Here is a 23,509-nt window from a genome sequence, read left to right as displayed (position 1 = left end):
CTGGCCCTCCTCTACTGCACTGGGGCTGCTCCCCTGGTCTTCCCACCCTTGGAATTCCCACACAGGCCCCCACTGTCTGCTGTCCCTTCCATGTGCCCCTTGCAGGTGGGACTTCACAGCCCTCATCTTTGGGAGAGGGTCTGGTACATGATGGACACTCAGTAAATACTGGGTGATTTGACCAAAATGAGCTGATCAGAATTATATGGCTACAGGAGGTTACAGATTTGAGTTGTCTGCAGCAGCCCAGAGGAGGAGAGAGGAAGGCCTGAATTTGGGGGCATTAGTGAGGGAAAAGGGAGAAAAGGAGAAAGAGTTTGAATAAGAGGGAGACTTAGAGGTAGATGGCAGGAGCAGCAAGGAGAGGGGAAAAGCCAGGTCAGGAAAGTGTTCCAGCAGAAGCATCTCTGGAGAAGAGCTATGACATGCTTCCCAGGGATCTGCCTCAGCCACTCCCCAGCTTCCTACTCCGCTCAGCCCCAGAGGCCTCCCTGCACCAGCCATCCTGTCTAAAGCAGCCTCTATCGCCACCCTCCCCTGCCTTCCCATTTTATTCTGCTTCACATCATATATTCATTTGTCTCTGATCTATGTCCTCTAATAAAATGCAAGGTTCATGAGGGCAGAGATCCTGGTCTGTTTTGTCCACTGCTGGATAGAGCATGGAACAGTGCCAGGCATACAGTAGGCACTCAGTAAATGTCTTGTCCAATGAATAAATACACCAAGAGTTTGTCCAAATAGTCCAAATGGAGGCTCTGGGCTCCTGTTGGTTGTAAACACTAGAGGGTGCCCAGTGACAAGCCAGATCTGGATCCAGTGTTCCTGAACACCCCAAACTTTGTACCCTGCATCTTGGGCAGCAGCTCCCCAGAGAGACGGAGCCCTGGGCTAAGAGTCCTGATTATGGAAGGGTGATAGGAGCCAGGGCTCCTGGGCTGGGGTCCTGAGTGCTGGCCAGAACTTCTACTAGTGTGTGGCCTTGGGCAAGTTCTCCAAACTCTGCTGGGACCAGTTTTGCTCTTCTGCAAAATGGGTATAAATCATAGCAATCCCAGATGATAGGCTTGTTGTGTGTTGTGCAGATCACACTACACAATGCTGGTGGAGAATACTGGAGAATACACAGCTCCGGACCTGGGAAACCCTTCTGAGAAACAGGGGAGAAGCTTTCACCCATTTATTCAGTGGCACCTGCTATGTGCCCTCTGGGTGGCAGGCACGTTCCCTGCTCACAGGATGATCGCTGACTCACATACCCCTGTCTTCACAGACAGGAGATGAAGGACTGAACACAACACTAAGGGGTCTCACCCACTACAACAAATTAGCAATGCCTACCCAGATTCGGATCATGTCCGAGACTACCAGCCAGATGGCTCTGGGCAAGGTTCCTGCTCTGAGTCTCCATGTTCCAGCCTGTCAAGCAGGGACAGCCGAGGTACTTTCCAGGTCCAGGGTTATGGAAAGAGCCCATGTTTCACACAAGGTGCCCTTTGCATATTCTGGTGCCCGGTCGACCCTCTCCTCTCCCCTCTGCTAGGTGAGGGATTTGCCACCCCCTGCAGGTTGCTCAGCCTCCCTGGGCCTCAGTCCTCTCACCTGCACCAAGCCTCTACCCCAGGGAGTATTTGGGAGAGCGTGAGGGCACGTGGCAGCACTCAGCTCAGGGCTCAGGACCTGTTAAGTGGCCTCTATATGGTGCTGTGGACAAAGCTGGGCCTATCGGCCTGGGGCTGGGGGCACCGTCCTCCTCAACAGCTGTGCAGCTCAGAGTCAGGCGCTGCATGTCTCTGAGACTGGGGTGTGCAGACCCCACTGCCCTCCATGAGGACACTCTGCTGCACAAAGAGCCGAGGAGGCCGCAGATAATGTGGCCCCCTAGCACATGTGTGCAGGAATGAGTGGATCACAGAGCTTCCAATCCATCTTCTTGTCTTCCCAACATCCACTTAGAATGGAATGATGGCATAATGGCCAAACACCTGGAGGCAGGGAGGGTGCACCTTTGTTGTTCAGAAGCATTTGTTGATAGGAACATGTTCCAACCAGACCAACCAGGTAGGAAGAGCTGCCCATGGACTGGGAGCATCTTGATAGAAGAGCTTCTACTGAGCTGGGATCTGCCCAAGAAAGGCCAAGGCCAAAATGGCAACAGTAGGGATTCTACCACCCTGTGTTCAAACCCAGCTGTGCTGCCTGCTACCTGGGTGACCCTGAAGCACACTTATTAATCTCTCTGTGACTCAGGGTTCTCACCTGTGAGATGGTGATGATAGAGATGGTGCCTAATTCATGCATGGTCTCCATGAGTTAACATATGGACTGAGCTTAGAACAGAGGAGCCCATAGCACATGTCAAGTCTTGGAGCTCTGGGCCCAGGTCTGATGACGCTGACCGTGCTCTCAGCCTGACCTTTCCTGAATCCCTCTGCCTTCAAGGCTTCACCCCAAGGCAATCCCAGCCTGGTTGTCAGCAGCACGGGAGTCATAGAGCTGGAGTCTCATGGCCAAGCCATCTCTAGAACCACTCATCTTTCCCGATGTGGGCTCAGGAATTCTCTGCTTTCCAACACCCACTCCAGGCCACCCACTCAACTGGGCAGCTCAACTATTCATTTTCCCCCTAGCTGTCCTGAAGACAGGACAGCAAAGTTCAGGCAAGCTTCAAAGACTTTCTTTGAGATTCCAGATGACATGGCTTCAAGAACTATTAAATTTATCTCTGTATCCCTCCCACTTTCCTTGATGTAGACTAAGATACCATACCAGCTGAGCTGACGGAGGGGCTCAAGTGTCCCCAAGCCAGGGACATGCATCCCCACACCACATGAGCCGTCACACCAGAAGGAGACAGGAGCCCCAGGGCAACTTCACTGCAAGTGAGGAGCTCAGGGTCAAGAGAGGTCATTCGCCCAAAGTCACAGCACTGTCAGTACTCAGTGGCCCGAGTCTTGCCCACAAACTTCACAGCCAGTGAGCGAGGGGGTTTGTTTGCATTTTTGGAAGTGAAGAAGCATTAGAAGATTCATGAATTGGGGGCCCCTGGGGAACTCAGTCAGTTAAACATTCAACTCTTGGTTTTGGCTTAGGTCAGGTTCTCAGGATGCATTGCAGGCTCCTGAGATTGAGCCCTACATCGGACTCCATGCTTAGCGGGGAGTCTGCTTGAGATTCTCTCTCTCCCTCTGCCCCTCCCCTCCCTAAAAAAAAAATAAATCTTTAAGAAAAAAAAAAAGAAAACTCGTGAATTGGGGTATTCTTTGTCATTCTGAGGTCAAGGAAGGTTTTGCAGTCCTTCCACATTTAGGGAGCATCTCAGTGTCACCAACAGCTTGGTCAGACCCAGCATGATTCAAAGATGAGATCTCTGACCTCAGTTCCAGGGAAAGCCCAGCAGAGGAATGACCACTTGACTCCACAAAGGGACAAAGAGATTCTGCGTCTGAGAAGGGATTATTTGGGGAAGACTGACATGAGAACAATCAACTCTGAAGGCTCACTGGAAGGATGCAACTTATGTCAAGTGTCCGGCATGCACTGTGTACATAGGGAAATGAAACAGAGCTTCGTTTCTTCCCCACACCACAACTGAGAGACTGACTCCCACATGCCAGGCGTTGTCCTGAGAACATAAATTCTCACAACTACTCTGTGAGCTGTGCACACTTATCCTCTTTTTACCAACAAAGATACCAAAGCACAGAGAGGGTAAGTAACCTGCCCAAAGTCACAAAGCTGGTGAGGGGTAGAGCTGAGATCCTAACCTGGGTGTTGGTCTTGGGGCCCTTGCTTTGAATCACTTGACCAGGCATCAGAAGCACCTAGATGGCTCATTAAAGCACAGAGGGCTGAGCTGCTGCACCCCAGAGTTTCAGTTTTGGAAGGAACTGCTCTGGTCAAGAACCACACTTTGAGGAACCCAGAAAGGGAGCACTTTGACCACAGCTGTGGGCTGTCACCAAATAAACCCTAATCATCACAGTTTTCAGACATTAGCTCTACCGATTTCCACACAGAACGTAATTCCCTTTCATATTGTTAAAGAGGCAGACTCTGAGCGACAGCTAACTCCAGAAGCTAACTGGACTCGAACTGTCCCCACTTGGAAAGGCTGAATTATGTAAAAGAAAAGGTTCGGGTCTCTGATGTCATTTGAAGCAGCATGGCCATAAACCTGTGAGGAGCTCAGTGAGGGAAGGATGCAGAGGTGACAGTCTCCAATTTTCTTGTTTCCTGTTTCCCTTAAAGGAAATTCATCATGTGGTGGCTCACAACCCAGCTGAATGTTTTCTCCAGCTATAGAAAGCAGCTGGGTCATGCCCAAAATGAGATTCTTCATTTCAAAGAGGAAAGGTGTGATTTTGAAGTCACTGAAGAAAAAAGATGATTCTTATCAGGAGAGAATATTGGGCTATTTGGGGCTTGAAATCATTTTAACATAGATTAATATGTTTCCTGTATATAAAATCAAGCTCTCTTTTCCTCCAGGGCTGGTAGGTCCAGAGAGTTCTGGATCAAAATCTCACAGAAAATAAGAGCTCACACACACTCAGGGCTTGGGTCTACTTGAGAAGAGGACCACCCTGCCTGGCTCCCTATCCCAGGACTCTAAGCTTTGGGGACATTCTCCTGAGTTCCCCTAAAACAAGTCTGGACTTTGGTTCTACGGCAAGGAGGTCACAGGCTTCAAAGCCAGGAAACTTAGGCTCCACAGCCTTCCTGCTGCAGTCAGCTGGGTAATAATTATAAAACCTATCTGAGGCTGAGCTTTTAATCTGTAAAACAGAAAGTAATAATACTTTGTCCCAAATACTGCTACATGAATTAAATGAGATATTGGCTGACATCAATTTAGCACCAGTTGCAGGCACTGTTCCAAGTATTTGGCATTCATATCTTTCTCCAAGCCTTACAAAAGCCTCATGAAACAGGTGCCACTGTAATCCCATTGAAGAGGGGAGGAGACAGGCCCAGAGAGGTTTTGTAACCTACTCAAAATCCCACGATGCAGGAGTGGCGGTGTTGGGATGCAGACCTATGCAGTCTGGCACTGGAACCCACATACACAGTGCAATGCCCCACACCACAAGTGCTACACCTCACTGCACCACTCCATCCCACTCCACACTGCACCACACTGTACTACGCTGCAGCTGAAGCTGTTCTGTGACCTTCCGTTTGGAGTTGACTCTTCTGTTACAGAATCACATTTTCTTATCTCTTTTTAATCTCATGGTGGAATTCTTTGGTATGAGACCCTTTGTTATTTTGTAGATCAACAATAATGACTGGGATGAAATATGGCCATTTGGTAATGCCAGGTCTATAGGGTATAGTGGCATAAGAAAGAGCTACTGTCCTTAAGCAAACATAGAATGTTTACCCAGGTGGATCACAGACGGGCCACAGAGTGGGAGACACAATGGATTACTTTCTCTTTATACAACAAAGCAAAACTGGCAATGAGTGACAATAACAAAGTCACATCTACTTGAGGATTGAAAACATTGTTTGAAATAATTAATTGTTCTGAATACGGAATCAAAATGTCAAATTATTTAGAAAACAATCACACTGAGAAAGTGGCATATGACAATTGCAAGAATGTTGGCAATCTCAATTCAAAGAAAAAAATGTATGAATAGTAACAAAGCAGAAGTTAATGACTCTGGGAAGCACTAAATTAATAACAGTTTAGTCTATCAAATAACAAAATTAGAGGCAACCACTTGGAAATCTTGTTTTTAAAAAGAGAAAGCAAAACAAAACAAAAAAAAAGAGAGAGAGAGAGAGAGAGAGGGCACACAAAATCCAGCAGGTAGAACTAAATTGAATGGGAAGACATACAGACATGAAGGATGTTAAAACTTCTATAGCTGAATGTATGGCAGCACACATATTTGAAAGCACCAATGAAATACATAACTTAAATGAAAAGATAGAAATTAACAAAATTGACCCAAGAGAAAATAGATTAGATTATTAAAGAAGAAACTGATAAAGTTTCTTCAAAGAATTTCTTCCTGAAAAACTAGGTTGAGACTGTTTTACTAGTGAATTCTTTTGATGCTTTAATTATCAACTAATGTTACAGAAACTACAAAGAGTAAAAGATGAAAAGAGACAAAACTATGGGTTAAACACAAAAAAATTCTAGACAAATTTCATCTATGGATCTAAGTATATAAACATTAAACAAGATACAAATGAATCAAATTTAACAACATATAAAAATATTCCATAAAGCCCAAGGAAGATATATCCCAGGAAGGTAAGGATGGTTTAATATAAGACATTCTAATATTATAACACATCCAATAATTGATTGTCAGGTAACAGAAAAGCATCAATAGCTTAATAAAAATCAGAAGATATTTTATGCATTGCAGATAGTCTATTAAAAACCAAGATGGATCACCAAGACAGCATAGTACTAGCACAAAAATAGACACAGAGACCAATGAAACAGAATAGAGAGCCCAGATAGGAACCCTCAACTCTATGTTCTACTAATCTTCGTCAAAGCAGGACAAAATATCCAATGGAAAAAAAGACAGTCTCTTCAATAAATGGTGCTGGGGAAATTGGACAGCTATGTGTAGAAGAATGAAACTTGACCACTCTCTTACACCATCCACAAAGATAAACTCTAAATGGATGAAAGACATCAATGTGAGATAGGAATCCATCAAAATCCTAGAGGAGAACATAGCAGTAACCTTTTCAACATTGGCCACAGCAACTTCTTTTAAGACACATCTCCAAAAGCAAAGGATACAAAATAAAAAATGAACTTTTGGGACTTCATCAAGATCAAAAGCTTCTGCACAGCAAAGGAAACACTCAACAAAACTAAGAGGCAACACACAGAATGGGAGAAGATACTTGCAATTGACACTACAGATAAAGGGCTGATATCCAAGATCTCTAAAGAACTTCTCAAACTCAACACCTAAAAAGCAAATAATTCAGTCAAAAAATGGGCAGGAGACATGAACAGACACTTCTCCAAAGAAGACATACAAATGGCTAACAGACACATGAAAAAATGTTCATCATCATTAGCCATCAGGGACATTCAAATCAAAACCACACTTAGAATGGCACAAATTGACAAGTCAAGAAATACCAAGTGTTGGAGAGGATATGGAGAAAGGGGAACACTCTTACACTGTGGGTGGGAATGCAAGGTGGACAGCCACTTTGGAAAATATTGTGGAGGTTCCTCAAAAAGTTAAAAATAGAGCTACCCTATGACCCAACAATTGCACTACTGGGTATTTAGTCCAAAGATGCAGATATAGTGAAAAGAAGGGGCACATGCATCCCAATGTTCATAGCAGTAATGTCTACAATGGCCAAACTTTGGGAGGAACTGAGATGCCCTTCAACAGACAAACAGATAAAGAAGATGTGGTCCATATATACAATGGAATGTTATTCAGCCATCAGAAAGGATGAATACCTACCATTTGCATTGACCTGGATGGAACTGGAGGGGATTATGTTAAGTGAAATAAGTCAAGGAGAGAAAGACAATTATGATATGGTTTCACTCACATGTAGAACATAAGCAATGGCACAGAGGACCATAGGGGAAGGGAGGGAAATCCAAAGGGGGAGAAATCAGAGAGGGAGAGGAAACATGAGAGACTAGGACCCCGGGGTAAAAATCTGAGGGTTTCAGGGGGGAGGTGGGTGCGGGGAGTGGGTAACATGGTGATGGGTATTGAGGATAGCATGTGCTGTGATGAGCACTGGGTGTTATACTTAACTAATGAATCACTGAACACTACATCAAAAACTAATTATGTACTATACAGTGGCGAACTTAACATAAAAAAAAGCCTTAAATAAATTTGTATTCTTTGACCTATTGTTTCCATTTCTGGGGCACTAAACCACATGAATAATTAGAGAGCTGAGTAATGATTTATGGAGAGGATTGTTCATCTCAAGTTCTCAAATTGCAGTGTTTCACTAATAAACACTGGAAACAATCCAAACTTCCAGAAAAAAAAGGAACAATGAAACAGACCATGGTAACTCAAAAAATATTGTATGATTATTAAAATTATCATGCCAAATAATTTCAATGCCTTGTTCACAACATAATGTTACAATATAATCAGCATATAGAAAATTATACATGGAATGAAGTAAATGTATGTGTGTGTCTAAGATATATGATTAAAAATAATAGCAAGAAAAATGAAAAGCTGTTAGAATCTTTATCCAGAAATGGTAAAATATAGAAGTTTAATGCTCTTATTTTCCACATTCTTCCATATTGTACACAATGGGTATCATAATCAGAAGAATCAAGTAAGTCAACAGGAAAGAGTTAAAATATTCATGGGGGGAATGGGTGGCACAGGTGATGAGAATTAAGAAACACACTTGTGATGAGCGCTGGAAGTGTTGAATCACCATTTTGTACACCTGAAACTAATGCTACACTGTACGTTAACTGGAACTTAGATGCAAACTTTAAAGAAAAAGATTTATTAAAGAGGTGTTTGTTTTGATATCATTCACAGTGAAAATTCAAAAGGCTAGGACATTCAGTAACGGACAACAGTCGCAGGGCACCTTTCTGATGGAATTACGATGTTACTGCTGAATGTTTACTGACACTACAAGTGTGCTTACGAAGAGTCTTCAGTGAGATACAGAAATGACTTTGATGTGGTGGAGATTTTCTAAAAGCCAAACAGAAAGCTGGGCACAGTATTAATCTCTATTGGATAACAGATACATAGAAACATAGAAAGAAACAGACCAAAAGGCTCAAAGTAACTGCCTCCCCTAATACGCCAGAATCTCAAGTGGTTTTACTTCCTTCTCTATGTTTTTCAAATGTTCTGAGCTGAGCACAAGATATTCCTACAAAAGAACAAAGTGGATGTAAGTCGTCTGTGAAGTGTATGCCCCGAGAACAGTGAGGGACTGGGAGCCCCCCTCACCAATCTGTCCTGGCCCGCTAGCTCACCCGGAACGGATGTCCCCCCCACCCCCAGGCATATGAACCACACGCTGATGGCCCCACGTGGTCCCCTGTCTTCTCACACCTCTGCCTACAATTTTCATCCAAGTTCCTTTCTTCTTTCCCAATGCAGGAGAAACAGCTAATTAATATGTTTTTAAAATATCCTTTGGAAGCAGAAAATGTCACATAAATGTTCAACTCCCCCACATGTTCTATGATGTGTGCTTGATTAAATTTGCAGCGTAAGTGTTAATTCCTACATTTACTTCCCTGTCTTGCCTTCCAGGGGTCTGCTCTAGAAGTCTTCCCACTACTTCCTCCAGCCTCTGCATTTCAAAGCAATTGCTTGCATGGAAACACAGTTCTGCTCTCTTTAGGTTTTTTATTTTTTATTTTTTTTTTCCTCACAAGCTCAGTTGTCTCTGTCTTTGAAGGTAAATGAGAAATATGATGAAAACAGAGAAAATGAGATTCTTACACTCAGGTGAAATAACTGTGGGTCTCATGTAACCAGAATGCCATCAGTGTCCGCAGAGATCAATGAAAAGTTTCCATTTGACATTCCTCCCTGTGATGGGCACCCAATATCCATCTTCCTGGAGCATGGCTTTGAAAATAAGGCAGCTACTGAGTTACATATCCTCTAGCCAGGTCCAAGACTCTAGGAAAATCCAACCTGATGGGAAGAAGCCTCTGGGGAGCCATGGCTCACCTTCTTGGCTGGCTCGGGGCCAGTGGGGGCCTGGGTACTGTGCCGTTGGTCAGCACCAGGCTTGCAAGCTTTGTTACTGCAGGTGAACCCCTGCCTGGGAATCTAGGCACGGGGAATCCAGGTTCCTGGGTCTTCAAATCAGTTCTATCTTCAAGTTGCTCTGTGACTTGGGCAGTTCATCTCAATGACCTTGTCAATTCATTCCCTACAAAGCTGCTTCTCCCCTGGGACTCCCTATCTCAGCATCTGATGTGCAGGACACCAGGACTTAACCTGACTCCTCCTCCCCTGGACACTGTGCCCCACCACTCACCAAGCAAACTCGTCTGCTTGTCCCTGTGCCCACTGCCACTACTCTAATCCAAGCTCCCATCTCTATACTGGACCAGTGCAGTCTCTCTGGTTTTGACTGGGGTCTAATATTTTCTCCACACGGCAGCCCAAGTCTTTAATTTATTTATTTATTTTTTTAAAAGTAGGCTCCACACTGGGTGTGCATGCCTGAACTCAGGACCAGGAGATCATGATCTGAGCCAAGATCAAGGGTGGACACTTAACTGACTGAGCCATGCAGGCCTCTTTTTCTCAAGTGCATGGCTTATCCCACTGTTGCCCTACTTCCGCCTGTGGAGGACTGCTCAGGACTCTTGAATAAAGCTCAGCCTCCACAGGTGCTCTTGCTCCCCATCAGGGTTTGTGAGAAGTCAACCCCATGCAGGATCCAGCCCACAAATGGAAGGCTCACTCCTTCCTTCCTTCCTTCCCTTCTTTCCTTCCTTGCCAAATGGTTTCCAATATTTAAAAATCAAGAAATACAACATAAATACTGGGATTCTAACTTCTCCTGGAAATCAGAAAATCTATCAGCTGTAGCCCAGCATCTGGTGTGGAAACAGCAGCAGCTGGTCTCACTGGACGGGGCTTGCCCCACCAGCCACCACAGGACCACTAAGCCCGTCATCTTGCCCACCCTTCATTGTACCTCATGGCATGTGGGGGTCCTTGCTCCTGGAATGTGGCCCCTCTTACCTTCCTAGTGCCTCCCTCCTCTCTCCCTCTAAATGCCCCATCCCCCTGGGGCTTCGGCTCTGGACAAATGACAGGGCCTTCACTTATACCTTCCTCTCCACCTGGAAGAGTTTCTTGCCTCTGCCACTCTCTCCCTCCATCAGCCTGACCTGGGTAAGTCCTACTAATCCTCAAGGCATGAGTTTCAATGTCACTTCTAGAGGAAAACCAACCATTCTGGGCACCCTGCTCTAGGACAGTGCCCTACCTTCCCCCCATCATGCTGGTGATCTCTGGTTACTTGTCTTTCCTGTGAATTCCCCAAGGGCAAGGACTAGTCTGATCTCCTCTGTGCACGACCACCAAAAACCAGCCCAACATGTGGCACAGAGCACCTTCCAAATATTTGCTAAATGAGGGAGTTAACTTGCTACCCCTGGATTTCATGTACATACACATCATTAAGACAGGATTTACCAGAGGGAAAAGATGCAGAAGCAAACAGAAATGACAACACGGGACAGGTACCTGCGTAAGGTGTCTGTTCCGGAGACATGCGGAACAGTGTCATTGTTTGCCAGAGATATTCCCCAGGGGAAGTCATGCTGGAGTGGAGCCTGGGGACTTGGGACTTGGAAGCATGCCTGCTACCGAGGAGGACTCTGGCTCATGGAGGTGGTGAGCTGCCCAGGGTTACAGGATCCATGCAGACCACCAACATCATAAATGTCAGAATATACCCAGTTCACGTACATGCCCAAAGCTGCGGCTCCAGCACCCAACTCAGTATTCAAGAATGTGTTGAATGAGTAAAGGAGTGAGTGAATGAAGAGACAAGACAGAGGTTTAAGAAAGACCGAGGGACAGGTTACGGATGGAATGTTTGCGCCTCCCCACCCCAATTCACATGTTGAAACCTAGCCCCAAGGTGATGATGTTAGGATGTGGAGCCTCTGGGAGGTGATTAGGTCATGAGGGTGGAGCCCCCACCAGCACGATGAATGCCTTTATCCAAAAAGACCTGAAAAAGAGAATCTCTCTCCCCATTTGAGGACAGAGTGAGAAGGCAGCGGCCCACAAGATGGGAAGTGGGCCCTCTCCAGATCTGGTCCCCTGATCTCAGACTTCCCGCCTCCAGAACTATGAGAGGTACAAACTATCTTGTTTGTAAGCTGCCCAGCCTGTGGTATTTGCTACAACCGCCTGAGCTCCCAGTGGCAGGAAGGACCTAAAGCTGATGTGAGGCGTGTGATGAGGAGCTGGAACTTATCTTGAAAGAGAAAAGCTTAGCCTCTATAGGGGCAGATGTTTGTTTACTTTCTTACTCCGAGGACCACATTCCTATTTGTTGACTTTAAAATACATTTTTACATTTAAGGGGTAGAGGCTGTCATTGTTACCTCATTTTTATCATGCATTTGACACATGGGGAAAGGCATGCGGAGGGCATGGAGCTTTCCTTCCTTCTCCCAAATGTCACTCCCCCAAAATTGTCCATGTTCACCAACCTGGAAGCTCTCTGAATCCCATCCTTTGTTGGGGGTTGTGGAGGCTTCATTACAAAGGCATAGTTGAGATCACTGGGCATTGGCGACTGACACACTGTCAAATGTCACACACATAATGTTGACTTTTAGAATTTTAAAATATTTTAAAAATATTTAAAAATAATTAAGAGTCTCTTTAATGTGGGATCTCACTTGGGTAAGGAGACTGTTTCCACTATGCTCGCGTTAATTATAGAAATCATCACGCATGTGACAACCACAAATATAAGGTGTGAGTTGTTTTTGTTTTTGCAAAAGAGAAAAACAAAACAGCCACCATAATAACCCAAAAGGGCTGATAATGAAAGATGAGAAGATGTTTCCTCAGTGACCGGGATCAGGTCAAGTAAAAAAAGGCCTACACAATACACTTCAAAAATGGTTAAAATGCTAAATCTTATGCATATTTTAACATAATAAGAAGTGTCAGCAAACACTCGAAAATATTTTTAAGTGATAAATGACATCCAGCTCCCATTATCTTGCCAGGCTTGATTCCTCAGCTTGCAAAACCTTCCCTGAATGAGTCAGGAGCTGGCGTCAGGGTCACTGAGGCTCAGGCAGAAAGGGGCCCTAAATCTCCCTACCTAAGCTCTTACTGTCTTATTGTGAATTATAAAAAGAAACATATATTTTGGTCTTCCTCATTCCTGACACAGAGCTTCTAAAACCCTTGGAATTTCTTAAGAGATATGCGTAATAAAGGTGTCTTGATATTCATAAAAACCCCTTTAAGCCACACCTGAGTTTATGTTAATGAAGTGACTTTTGGAAAGCATCTAAGGATAGGGGCTGGATGCCACGGAGCCATCAACTGAGTAACCTGAAACCTCCACGGAGGGCAAAGGGCTGGGGACTGAGTTCCCTTGATGATGGCCAGTGATCTCAACAATGCTGCCCTTGATTTTTGGTTTTTTAACTTAATTTAATTTAATTTTTTCAGTACCAGTGATCCATCTCCTCCCTCCCTCCAATCTTCCAGTGTAGGTGGGAAGGCCATGCCCTTCTTCCCTCATCCTGGTGGGACACACAGGAAGCAAGTTTGTGGACTCCATCTCCTCCCCCTCTCCCCAGGACCACTGCCTCAGTCCCTCTCTCCAGTCTCTACTGGGTCCTCCCCTCCCTTCCGGCTCTTCCCTGCCGAGTCCACATGTCCACACCATCCCTATCCCCAGAGCCACCTTCTAACTTGGAACTGGCCATGTCACTTCCTTGCTCAAGTGCCCCTGGGCTCCCCAGTCCCCCAGGATGAAGTCTACTGAGGCTCAATGAACAGGCACCTCGCCTCTCATGCTCCCCACACAGGCTCTCCCCTAGAACCTCAAGGTACTTGAATCCTGGCAGGGCTAGTCCTCATTGCAGGCTTTTTCTTCCATTACTCCCTTCTGCAATATCTTCTCTCCAAACCCCATCGTCACCTGCCTAACTCCTGCTCAGCTGCACTGCTCCATCTAGAGGCCACCTCTTCTGGGAGGCCTTCCTTGATCCCACTCTCCCCACCCCAACCTGGGTGAGGCTTTCCTCCTTGCCAAGGCCACACAGAAAGTCAGCTGTTCAACTGGGATTCAAAGTCAGACCCTCCCACTTCCCAAAACAGAAGACTGTGCAACCACATATGTATGTAGGAAAGAAAGAGAGAGGTAGAGCAAAGCAAAACATCTTGGAAAGATGCCCCAGCTATAGTAAATGAAAACAGCATGCTGCTGAACAACGTGCGTGGCATGGTTCAGTTTTAAAAATGTATATATGTTTATATAGGTTTGTATAAGCAAAGAAGAAAGCCTCAATAAATACAAATTGAGCTGCTGAAAACAGCTATTAGGTGGGCGGATCTGAACATTGTGCAAGGTTTGAATTTGTTATGTGTTCTTTATGTTCTTAAAAAAAAAAAAAACAAAAACGAAGAAACAAATGCAATCAAAGGAACTCAGCAGCTGTCTCCCAATAATATGTGAAAGGCCTGAACACTCAGGAATTCCAAGCCTTTGTACGCAGGGCTCACCTCCGGCTACCCTTGGTCCTGGAAGGGACACGGGGAACTGAGAGGACAGCATGAAATAAGAAGGGTCAAGGTGGGCTGGCAAGCCACACTTACCTTTCCCAGCAACTCAGGCAGGCCCAGCACCTGCCCGGCGAACACGCCGATGCAAATGAAGATGGCAGTCACCTGCCCCAGAGAGCCACGGATCTCCTTGGGCGAGATCTCGTTCAGGTACATGGGGAGTGCACTGAGGGCAATGCCTGTGAAGGAAGCATGGCAGCCATGAGAGGACAGTCTTCTCCAAGGGAGGAGTACTGTGGTCAGTGTGAGGGCTGTCATCCTCAAGGGAGACCGTTCAGAGCCCTTCCCTCTTCCACATGCCCTCTCAAGAACAGCAGCATAGCCACAATGCCACTCTCAGCATTCTGCACGAACTGCCCATGCTCTCCCATGCCCTGCATTATTTCATCCTTAAAGTACGCAAGGGAGGTAGATTTCATAGAAGGGGAAATAGATGATGATGGTGGTGGTGGTGGTGGTGATAGCGGTGGTGATGGTGATGGTGGTGGCGGTAGTGATGGTGGTGATGGTGGTGGTGGTAGTGATGGTGGTGATGGTGATGGTGGTGATGATGGTGGTGATGGGGGTGATGGTGGCAATGGGAGTAAGGTGATGGTAGTGGTGATGGGATGGGGGTGATGGCTGTGGAGGAGGATGCGGTGGTGATGGTGGTAATGGGGGTGATAGGGGTGGTAGTGGTGATGATGATGGAGGTGAAGGTGGTGGAGGGGATGTTGGAGGTGATGGTGGGGGTGATGGCCGTGTTGGAGGATGTGGTGGTGATGATGGTAATGGAGGTGGTGGATGTGAAGGTAATGGTGGAGGGGGTGTCAGTGATGGTAAAGGTGGTGTTAACAGCCAACATACCCAGAGCTTACTAAGTAGCAGGGATCCTTCTTATCTCTTTACATATATTATATGTTTTTATAGTAACCCATTGAAGTAAATGTATTATTATTATCCTTATTCTAAACATAAGGAAGCTGTGGTACAGATGGAGTAACTTTCCCAAATCACCAAGTGACGTCCAGAGATGCCCAAAGAGATTATTTTGCCCTGAAGATCAGGTCTCTGATTCTGGAACTCGAGTTCTTCCCACTAGCTAGCAGTGCCTCTATGTAAATCAGGGCACTCAGGTCGGGCAGATACTGTATTACCCAGTTTACAGCATTTTATAAGTGCTTGTCAGTTTCAAGAAAGTTTTCCACCTGCAGCTAGGTGGAAAAGCCCTTTAGAGGCCTGCTAGTGTATACAGATGCACTTGTCCCAGGCTGACTCACAGCGTGTTGGGAACACAGAGCCTCATTTCATAGGCCTTCCCCTTCCTTGAGGTGCACGGCCTGATGGTGCGCAAGGAGCAGTCAGGGGCACACTCCCTCACACAGGGCTAGTTTAGCTGCCCCAGTCCTCCTAGGGTCTGATTTGAGCAGCAGCTCTCAGCTTGTGAAAAGCAGAAGGGACCTCGGAAAATATTCTCTAGGGAAATCAGAGATGCTGAAGGAAATACTTTAGGGACAACTGGAAATGTACATTTTCCTACAGGGGTGCAAAAAAATTTGAGTCCAGTCCAAAGCATTTTACTAAACAGAATAGTCTTAATTTTTGAAAATGTAAATACGACCCAAATCTTTAAATTGTACAATGTGGTCCAGGGAATGATCACAAAATGTGCACAGCTGTGCAACCCCCACCTAGGTCAAGAATCAACCTACACTACCAGCATCCCAGAAGCCCCCCCCCACCCTGTGCTTCCTCAGAAGCCTCATCCTCCCCCTTCTCCCCAGAGGCCACCGCCAGCCTGACTGCTATCACCAACGCTCCGTGTGTGGAACCATAGCTGATGCATTTCTTTTGTCTCTCATCTCTTTGTGTTTCTCATGGGTGTGAAATGCATCCATGTTGTAGCATGCATGTAACTGCAATTTTTTTGTTTTTATTGCTTCGTAATAGTCCCAGGTATGAGTATATCCCACTTCATCCACCTTCCTATTGATGGACACTCCGGCATTTTCCAGTTTAGGATCAACACTAACAGGGCCCCATAAACATTCTTAAGTAAGTCTTTTGGTGCACATGTATGCACATTTATATATATAAGTTGCAACCATAAGATACATTTGTTCGGTTTTAATAGAGCCAATTTCCTGAAATTATCATACCAATTTATACCTTTATGAGAGATGTATGAAATATACTTTGCTCCACATTTTTGGCCAATATTTGGCATTATTGGTCTTTTTAATTTTTAGCAATCGTGGCTTTAATCTGCATTAAATTACTTATTTAACCACTAATTGCTAATTAGTAATTACTAATGAGAGATTTTATTTTAATTCCAGTATGATTAACATTCAGTGTGACATTAGTGTCCGGTAGACAATATAGTGAATTGACACCCCCATACAGCACACAGTGCTTATCACAAGTGCCCTCCTTCATCTGCAGCCCCTATTCCCCACACCACCCCCACCTCCCCTCTGATAACCATCAGTTGTTCTCTAGAGAGAGTTAAGAGTCTGTTTCTTGGTTTGTCTCTCTCTTTTTTTCCTTTTTTTATTTCTCAAATTCCACATCTGAGTGAAATCATATGGTATTTGTCTTTCTCTGACTGACTTATTTCGCTTAGCATTATACTCTAGCTCCATCCATGTCATTGCAAATGGCAAGATTTTATTCTTTTTGATGGCTGAGTACTATTCCTGTGTGTGTGTGTGTGTGTGTGTGTGTGTGTGTGTGTGTGTGTATTCCACATCTTCTTTATCCATTCATCTATTGAGGGGCACTTGGGCTGCTTCTATAATTTGGCTATTGTAAATAATGCTGCTATAAACAGGAGCACATGTATTCCTTTAAATTAGTGCTTTGTATGGTGGAAGTAAACACTCAGTCTTGTCGCTTTCGGATCATAAGGGAGTTCTATTTTTAACTTTTTGAGGAATACTAATACGATTTTATGTATCTTTTGGCCATTTTTGTGAAGATGCCCATTCCATCTCTTAGCCATTTTTGTAAGAGTTTTTCTGTGTTTTTATTATTGATTTGTAAGCGTTCTTAATGTATTCTGTATATGAACCCTTTGTCGATTTCATTCACTGCAAATATTTTCCTGCTCTCTGGGTTCATCCTTCATGAATGGTGATTTTTTTGCATGAGGTCTTTAATTTTAATGTATTCCAATTTATCAATTCTTTTACTTTAAACTAGTGCTTTTCTGCCTGTTTAAGAAATCTTCTCCTATCCTAAGATGGTGGAAAGTCTATATAGCACATTATCTTTTAGAAAACTTCCTGTTTTACCACTCATCTTTAGAGCTGCAATCCATGTGGGACTGATTGCGTGTATGAGGTAAAGCGGTATTCAAGTTTTATTTTTAATGGAATGAAAATGTCAGTGTCAATACAGATGCAGCATCCAGCATCTTGGATGGTGCAGTCTGTACTTTATCCCTAAGACAATTCCCCGAGGAGGAGCAGCAGCAGAAAAATACACACACCAACTCTTGACCCATAAACCTCTGTTTTACATAAACAGCTAAGCTGTAGAAATAGTAACTAAAGCTATCACTGTAGAAATTCCATGGCTGTACACATAAGCAAAAAGGGTTCTTTTATGGTTGCCAAGATGAGTACTCTCCTTCCTTGTTACCCCAAGAATCGATGTTTCTGGAAAGATGCAACACATAAAAGCATTCTGTTTTAAGCAAATGTCACATACAATTTTCCAAGCCCCAAAACATAGGTGCATATACACACCGGCTCCATTCTTGGAGTCAGCTGCCCCCCTCAGGCTACCACTGGGGCCCATTCTCATAGAGCACAATTATAACCGAGGACCAGCCTGCAGTTCACAACCGCTGGGAACCCCAGCTGACCTGATATCATTTGCTGAAAAGACACCCCTTCCCTTCAGCTCTCCAGCTACTGCTTTGCCATAGGTTAGTGCCCATATATGTATGGGTAAACTTCAGAAGTCTCATTTCTCTTTCACTGATCTATTTTTCTGTCTTTGCCCCAATCTGCCCCAATACTCTGAACCACTGTAACTCTCTAAGTGTTGATATCCAGTAGATTAAGTGTTCCAATTTTTCTTCTGGAAGATGATCTGATGAATTCTCAGCACTATGCATTTTCATATACATTTTAGAAGCAGCCTGCAATTTCTATTTTACAAAACCTGCTTGGATTTGCTTGGGTTTGTGCTGTATCTATGGATCAATACAGAGGGAAAACCTTTATAATGTGGAGTCTTCCAATTCATGAACACAGACCACCCCCTATTTATGTGTCTAATTTCTCTCCACAATATTTTATAGATTTTTTGTAGATAATAAGGAGATGAGACATTGCATACTTCCCATTGGACTTATTCTTGGGTAATGGTTTCTATAATGTTTCAGATGGTATAACTTATAAATTTAATTTTCTACACACAAATAAAATTACTTTTAGTTTATTGACCTTACATAGAAAGACGACATTGCATTTAGTATTACAAGCATACAAGTATGATGACCTTTTATCCAGAGACCCTCGCAGCCAAATCCACTCACACATTCTGAGGTTTATTTACAGATTCTTTTACATGTTTTATACATTCATGATATCTGTGACAGATGACAGTTTTAGTTCATCTTTACCAGTCTTTATATCTTATATTAAAAAAGGTTTTGTTTGCCTCATTGCATTATCTAGGACCTCTTGTACTATGATGACTCAGAGTGGTGACAGCATATATCTTGTCTTGCTTTTGAGCTCAGAGGAAAACCTATTAACAGTATACTCAATATGACGACCACTATAGGTTTTGGTAGGTAGTCTTTATTAGTTTAAGAAAATTAGTTGGTTTAGAAAAAAATTGACTAGATGTGTTTTTCCTTTTCTTTTTTACCATAAATAGATACTGAACATCATCAAATGACTTTTCTGCATATATCAAATAATATGATTTTTGTCTAAAACGTATTCTGTAAACATGAACTAGCTTGATTGATTCTCAAATGTTAATCCAATCTTCCATTGCTGGAATAACTCAGCTCAGTCTCAACATATTATCTTTTTATGTTTTATTGTTGAAATATTGTTATGTTTATTGTTAAAATTGCTAATTCTTTGTTTAGGATTTTTATATCTATGTTCCTTGACCTGTAATTTTTTCCTGTAAAGTTCTTATTGGGCTAGCTATCAAAGATATACTCATCTCATAAAATGAGCTGGGAAGTATTCTCCCACAAATGTTTATAAGGAGTTGGCATTGTTCTCTTTTAAAGGAGACTTGAATCTCTTTTGATGGAAAGTTTTCAAGTATATGTTCAACTTATTTAATAGACTAGGACTATTCAGATACTCTATTTTTTCTCTCATTGCTATTGGTTAAGTTTTCTTCTTTCTAGGCATTTGTACCTTTCATTTACATTTTCAAATATATCACATCATGATATATTCTCTCTCTATGCTTCAGGATCTATCCACTTAGTTCTTAATATTAGTTATTAATTCTTTCTCTCTTTGTAAACAGTCTCACAAGGTGTTTATCAATGTTATTAATCTCTTCTAGAACTTACTTTGACCTTGCTGATGCTTTCCAATAAACTCCCTTTTCTAACTTCTTGAGATGAAATCTTAGATTATTTTTAGCCTTTCCTGTTTTAAATATTTACATTTGAGGTTATAAATTTTACCCGAAGTATGGCTTTAGAATGTCTTATGTAGTATTTTCATTATCATTTAATTCAAACCACTTGAAAAATTCCATTGTGATTTCTTTTTGCCCCTCCAGTTACTTGGAAATACACATTCATTACTTAGTGTGTATGCTACTTACATCTAAATTTCCAAACTTATGAGGATTTTATCCCTATATTTTTGTAATTAGCTTCTAACTCAATTCTGTTATGGTCAGGGAACACAGTCCAACTTTAATCCTTTGAAATGTGTTAAGACTTGCTTTATGACTCATCATATGATGAATTTTTATAAATGGCCCATGAATGCTGAAAAGGAGTGCGTGTTATACGGTCCTAAGATTTAGTGTTCCATATACGTTAATTAGCTCATATGTGTCCATTGTGTCACTCAAACCTCCTACTGCTGTTTTTGTCCACTTGTTCTATCAGATACTGAGACCATATTTCTCATTTTCGTTTGGCTAATTTTCAGTTTATACTCATTTTCAGTTTATCATTGTGATGCTCTATATGAAGTGCATATCAGCTTTAGAATTGTTGTAATCCTGATGAACTGAGAGCTTCTCTCATTTCTGGTTATCCTTCTTGCCTTAAGATCTACTTAGTCTGTTAGCAGTGTTGTTGTACTGGATTTACAAGAGTGGGTTTTTCCCATCACCTTATTTTCAATCTTCCTATATCTTTATATCTAAGGTACAAACAGCATATACACAGGTATTTGTTTTATCCAATGTAACCATTCTTCCTTTTAATTGGAGTACTGGCATACTTGTGTCTAAATTCAACATCCTACCATTGGCTGTTCTATGTGGCACTCTTCTAATTCCTGTGTTCTCTTTTTTAATTCCTTATTTAAATTCAATTTAGTTGGAATATTTTCTCTCCTCTTTTGCCTTCTTCAGGATTACTTATTTTTTGAGTCATTTGACTGTTCTATGTTATTTTCTCTTCTTTTAATAATTGCTCCAAAGATCATTTCATGAATCTGTGTCTTAGTTAAATCTGATATGAATTAGTACTTTTAGTATTTCCTGGATAATGCTAATAATTTAATACAGACCAACTTTACTTACTGTCTTCTTGATTTATATGCTATTTTAATTGTGTATTTTAATTTTTTCTGTCTTTTTTCTTTTTACACACACACATACAGAGACACACACACAAACTCAGAGACATGCACATACACAGAAACACACAGAGACACACACACAGACTCAGACAGACACATACGCATATATGCACACCTGCAGAAACACACATACACACAGACTTGGGCACACACAGAGACACACAGATACATACTCATACACTCACAGACTCAGACAAACACACAAACACACAGTCTCAGACACATACACACATATCCAGACACATACACATAGACTCAGACACATACACACATATACAGACACACAGACTCAAACACACACATACGCAGACACATATATGCACACATGCAGAAACACACCAACACACAGACACACAGACATACACATAGAGACATAGATACACACAGGGACACACATACACAGACATACAGGTACACAGAAACACATAGACTCAAACACAGAGAGACATACACAGACACATATATGCACACACACAAAGAAACACACATACACACAGACACATACATACATACAGCCATGCACATATGCAGAAACACACATACACAGACTCAGACTTATGAGGAGGGAGGTTTCAACGGAGTTTTCATATGCTAAAGAGGGCCTACAAGGTGCTGGGAGACCAATGTTGTCTTTTAGCAAGCCTGGGGCAGCTTGGTGGGAACCTGTCCAATGCAATCCTCCACAAACACAAAACACCTCTGTACCCTTCTAATTTGACCTTAACATCTGCATGGATTTTGCCTCCAACACCAAGTTGCACCAAGTCTGTTTCAATGTGAAAATGTGTTTCTTTTTTTGCTAAGCTTTTTAGAGAAAGGACACTTGGAGAAGGTGTCCGGGGCTTCTACTATGGCTCCAAATACTGCCCACAATCCTGGCTTGAGCAGCACAGCCTTCTGAAAATCCTCCAGGCTTATCACTTGGCTTTAAATTATTTATTATGAGCAGGACAGACAATTCATCTCCTGGCCAGCAATTTTCCCTTATTTCTGACCAAATGTCTTCCTTTAAATGCCTGCAAGTCCCCAGCTCTGCTTTGAGAGGGTCTGATGAGAATAAATGACAGGAAGCCTCCATGTCTTGGCCTACCTCCAGTAGGTTGTATTCCAGAAGTCAGAGGTGTCTGGTTTTTTCTCCATTCCTTGTTCTTACTTTTTTTTCTGTTTCTTTTTGGAAATATCATCAGAAAAGGGGTCTAACAGATATCTGACTTGAAAATGGGGCTTTGTAAAAATGGCCTCTCTCAAGTCCAGCTTCTTTTTTCTTTTCTTTCTTTTTCTTTTTTTTTTTTTTTTTGATGCAAAATGGTGGTTTATTAAAGCACGGGGACAGGACCCCTGGGCAGGAAGAGCTGCTGCCCCGGGTTGTGAGGGATGGCAGGTTATGTACCTTGTGGTTGGGGGAAGGGGAGGGGAAGGAAGGTTTCAACGGAGTTTTCATATGCTAAAGAGGGCCTACAAGGTGCTGGGAGACCAATGTTGTCTTTTAGCAAGCCATTAACATCAAGATGGTTGGGAGAGTCCAGCTTATTTTTAATTAAGGAAGCTCAGAGAGAAACTAGTTCTGTGAAGTAAGTGTCACCTTCCCCAGAAGAACTGGAGAGGCAAGACCACTGGAAAGAGGCTAATAGATAAAATGTAAATGTGCTGGAAAAGCAGGCCCTCCATGGCCTCTGTTGGGAAAGGCCGGGCATGCCACATCTCACCTAGCCTTCGTCCTGAGCCGGCAGGGCCTTTGAAACTGGATATCATAGTCTACACCTGGGATGTGTACCTTAGTAGCTGAGAATAAAAGGAATAGCACCAAGAATGGCAATGATCCTGTCACCATTCCTGGTGAGGGGGAAGGCACCATAGGCCTGGAATGTAGTAAGTGCTTCTCACACATACCTGCCATCAGTTAATTTTTGCATCCCACTGAGCTGGGGGGGGGGGGTGGCTTTTGATGAAGCCCCTTTGCCAGCCCGGGAAAGAGGCTAGGACTGTGAGGCAGAATGCTGCTGTGTGACCCCACTGGTTCACAGAACCCCTTGAGTCTGCATCCCTAGGTCGTAGGTCCCTCCAACACTGATGGTGCCCCTGGCCAGGGGGCTTGATTTGGTTAATGGGACACTGACAAGCGCCATGAGCAGTGACTTGCCAGGTGCTTGCACATGGGGTCCTGCCCCCAGTACCACTCTCTGGCACTCTGGGGATCCCATGGGAAGACTGGGCCGCCCTACCGAAGGCTGAGAGACCACGTGGAGCCAGGATGAGCTGGCCCTGCAGGGATCCCCTGACACCGACCCAGCTGCCAAGAACCAAATAGATGAGCGAGCCCATGTGAAGTCAGCCCGCTGCTGGCTGGGCTGCAGCCCACTGTGGCATGGGAGGGAGCCCAGCGGAGAGCCGCGG

The 23,509-nt window shown here is 43.6% G+C and overlaps 1 protein-coding gene across 4 annotated transcripts in view; it reads right to left on the bottom strand.

The window, feature by feature from the left end:
* SLC2A9 (solute carrier family 2 member 9) overlaps positions 1 to 23,509 on the bottom strand; it is a 210,000-nt gene that overhangs the window by 127,695 nt on the left and 58,796 nt on the right. For all 4 annotated transcript variants that reach the window (XM_032855051.1, XM_032855069.1, XM_032855060.1 and 1 more), the window contains one exon: positions 14,355 to 14,500. In XM_032855051.1, the coding sequence (XP_032710942.1) occupies positions 14,355 to 14,500 (146 nt within the window). The remainder of the gene's footprint in view (positions 1 to 14,354; positions 14,501 to 23,509) is intronic.

The sequence above is a fragment of the Lontra canadensis genome, unplaced genomic scaffold (assembly GCF_010015895.1).
Source record: "Lontra canadensis isolate GAN:19392208 unplaced genomic scaffold, GSC_riverotter_1.0 scaffold1, whole genome shotgun sequence".
Lineage (NCBI taxonomy): Eukaryota > Metazoa > Chordata > Mammalia > Carnivora > Mustelidae > Lontra > Lontra canadensis.
Note: the sequence above shows the minus strand (reverse complement) of the source record. Positions and strands in the feature narration are given on the sequence as shown.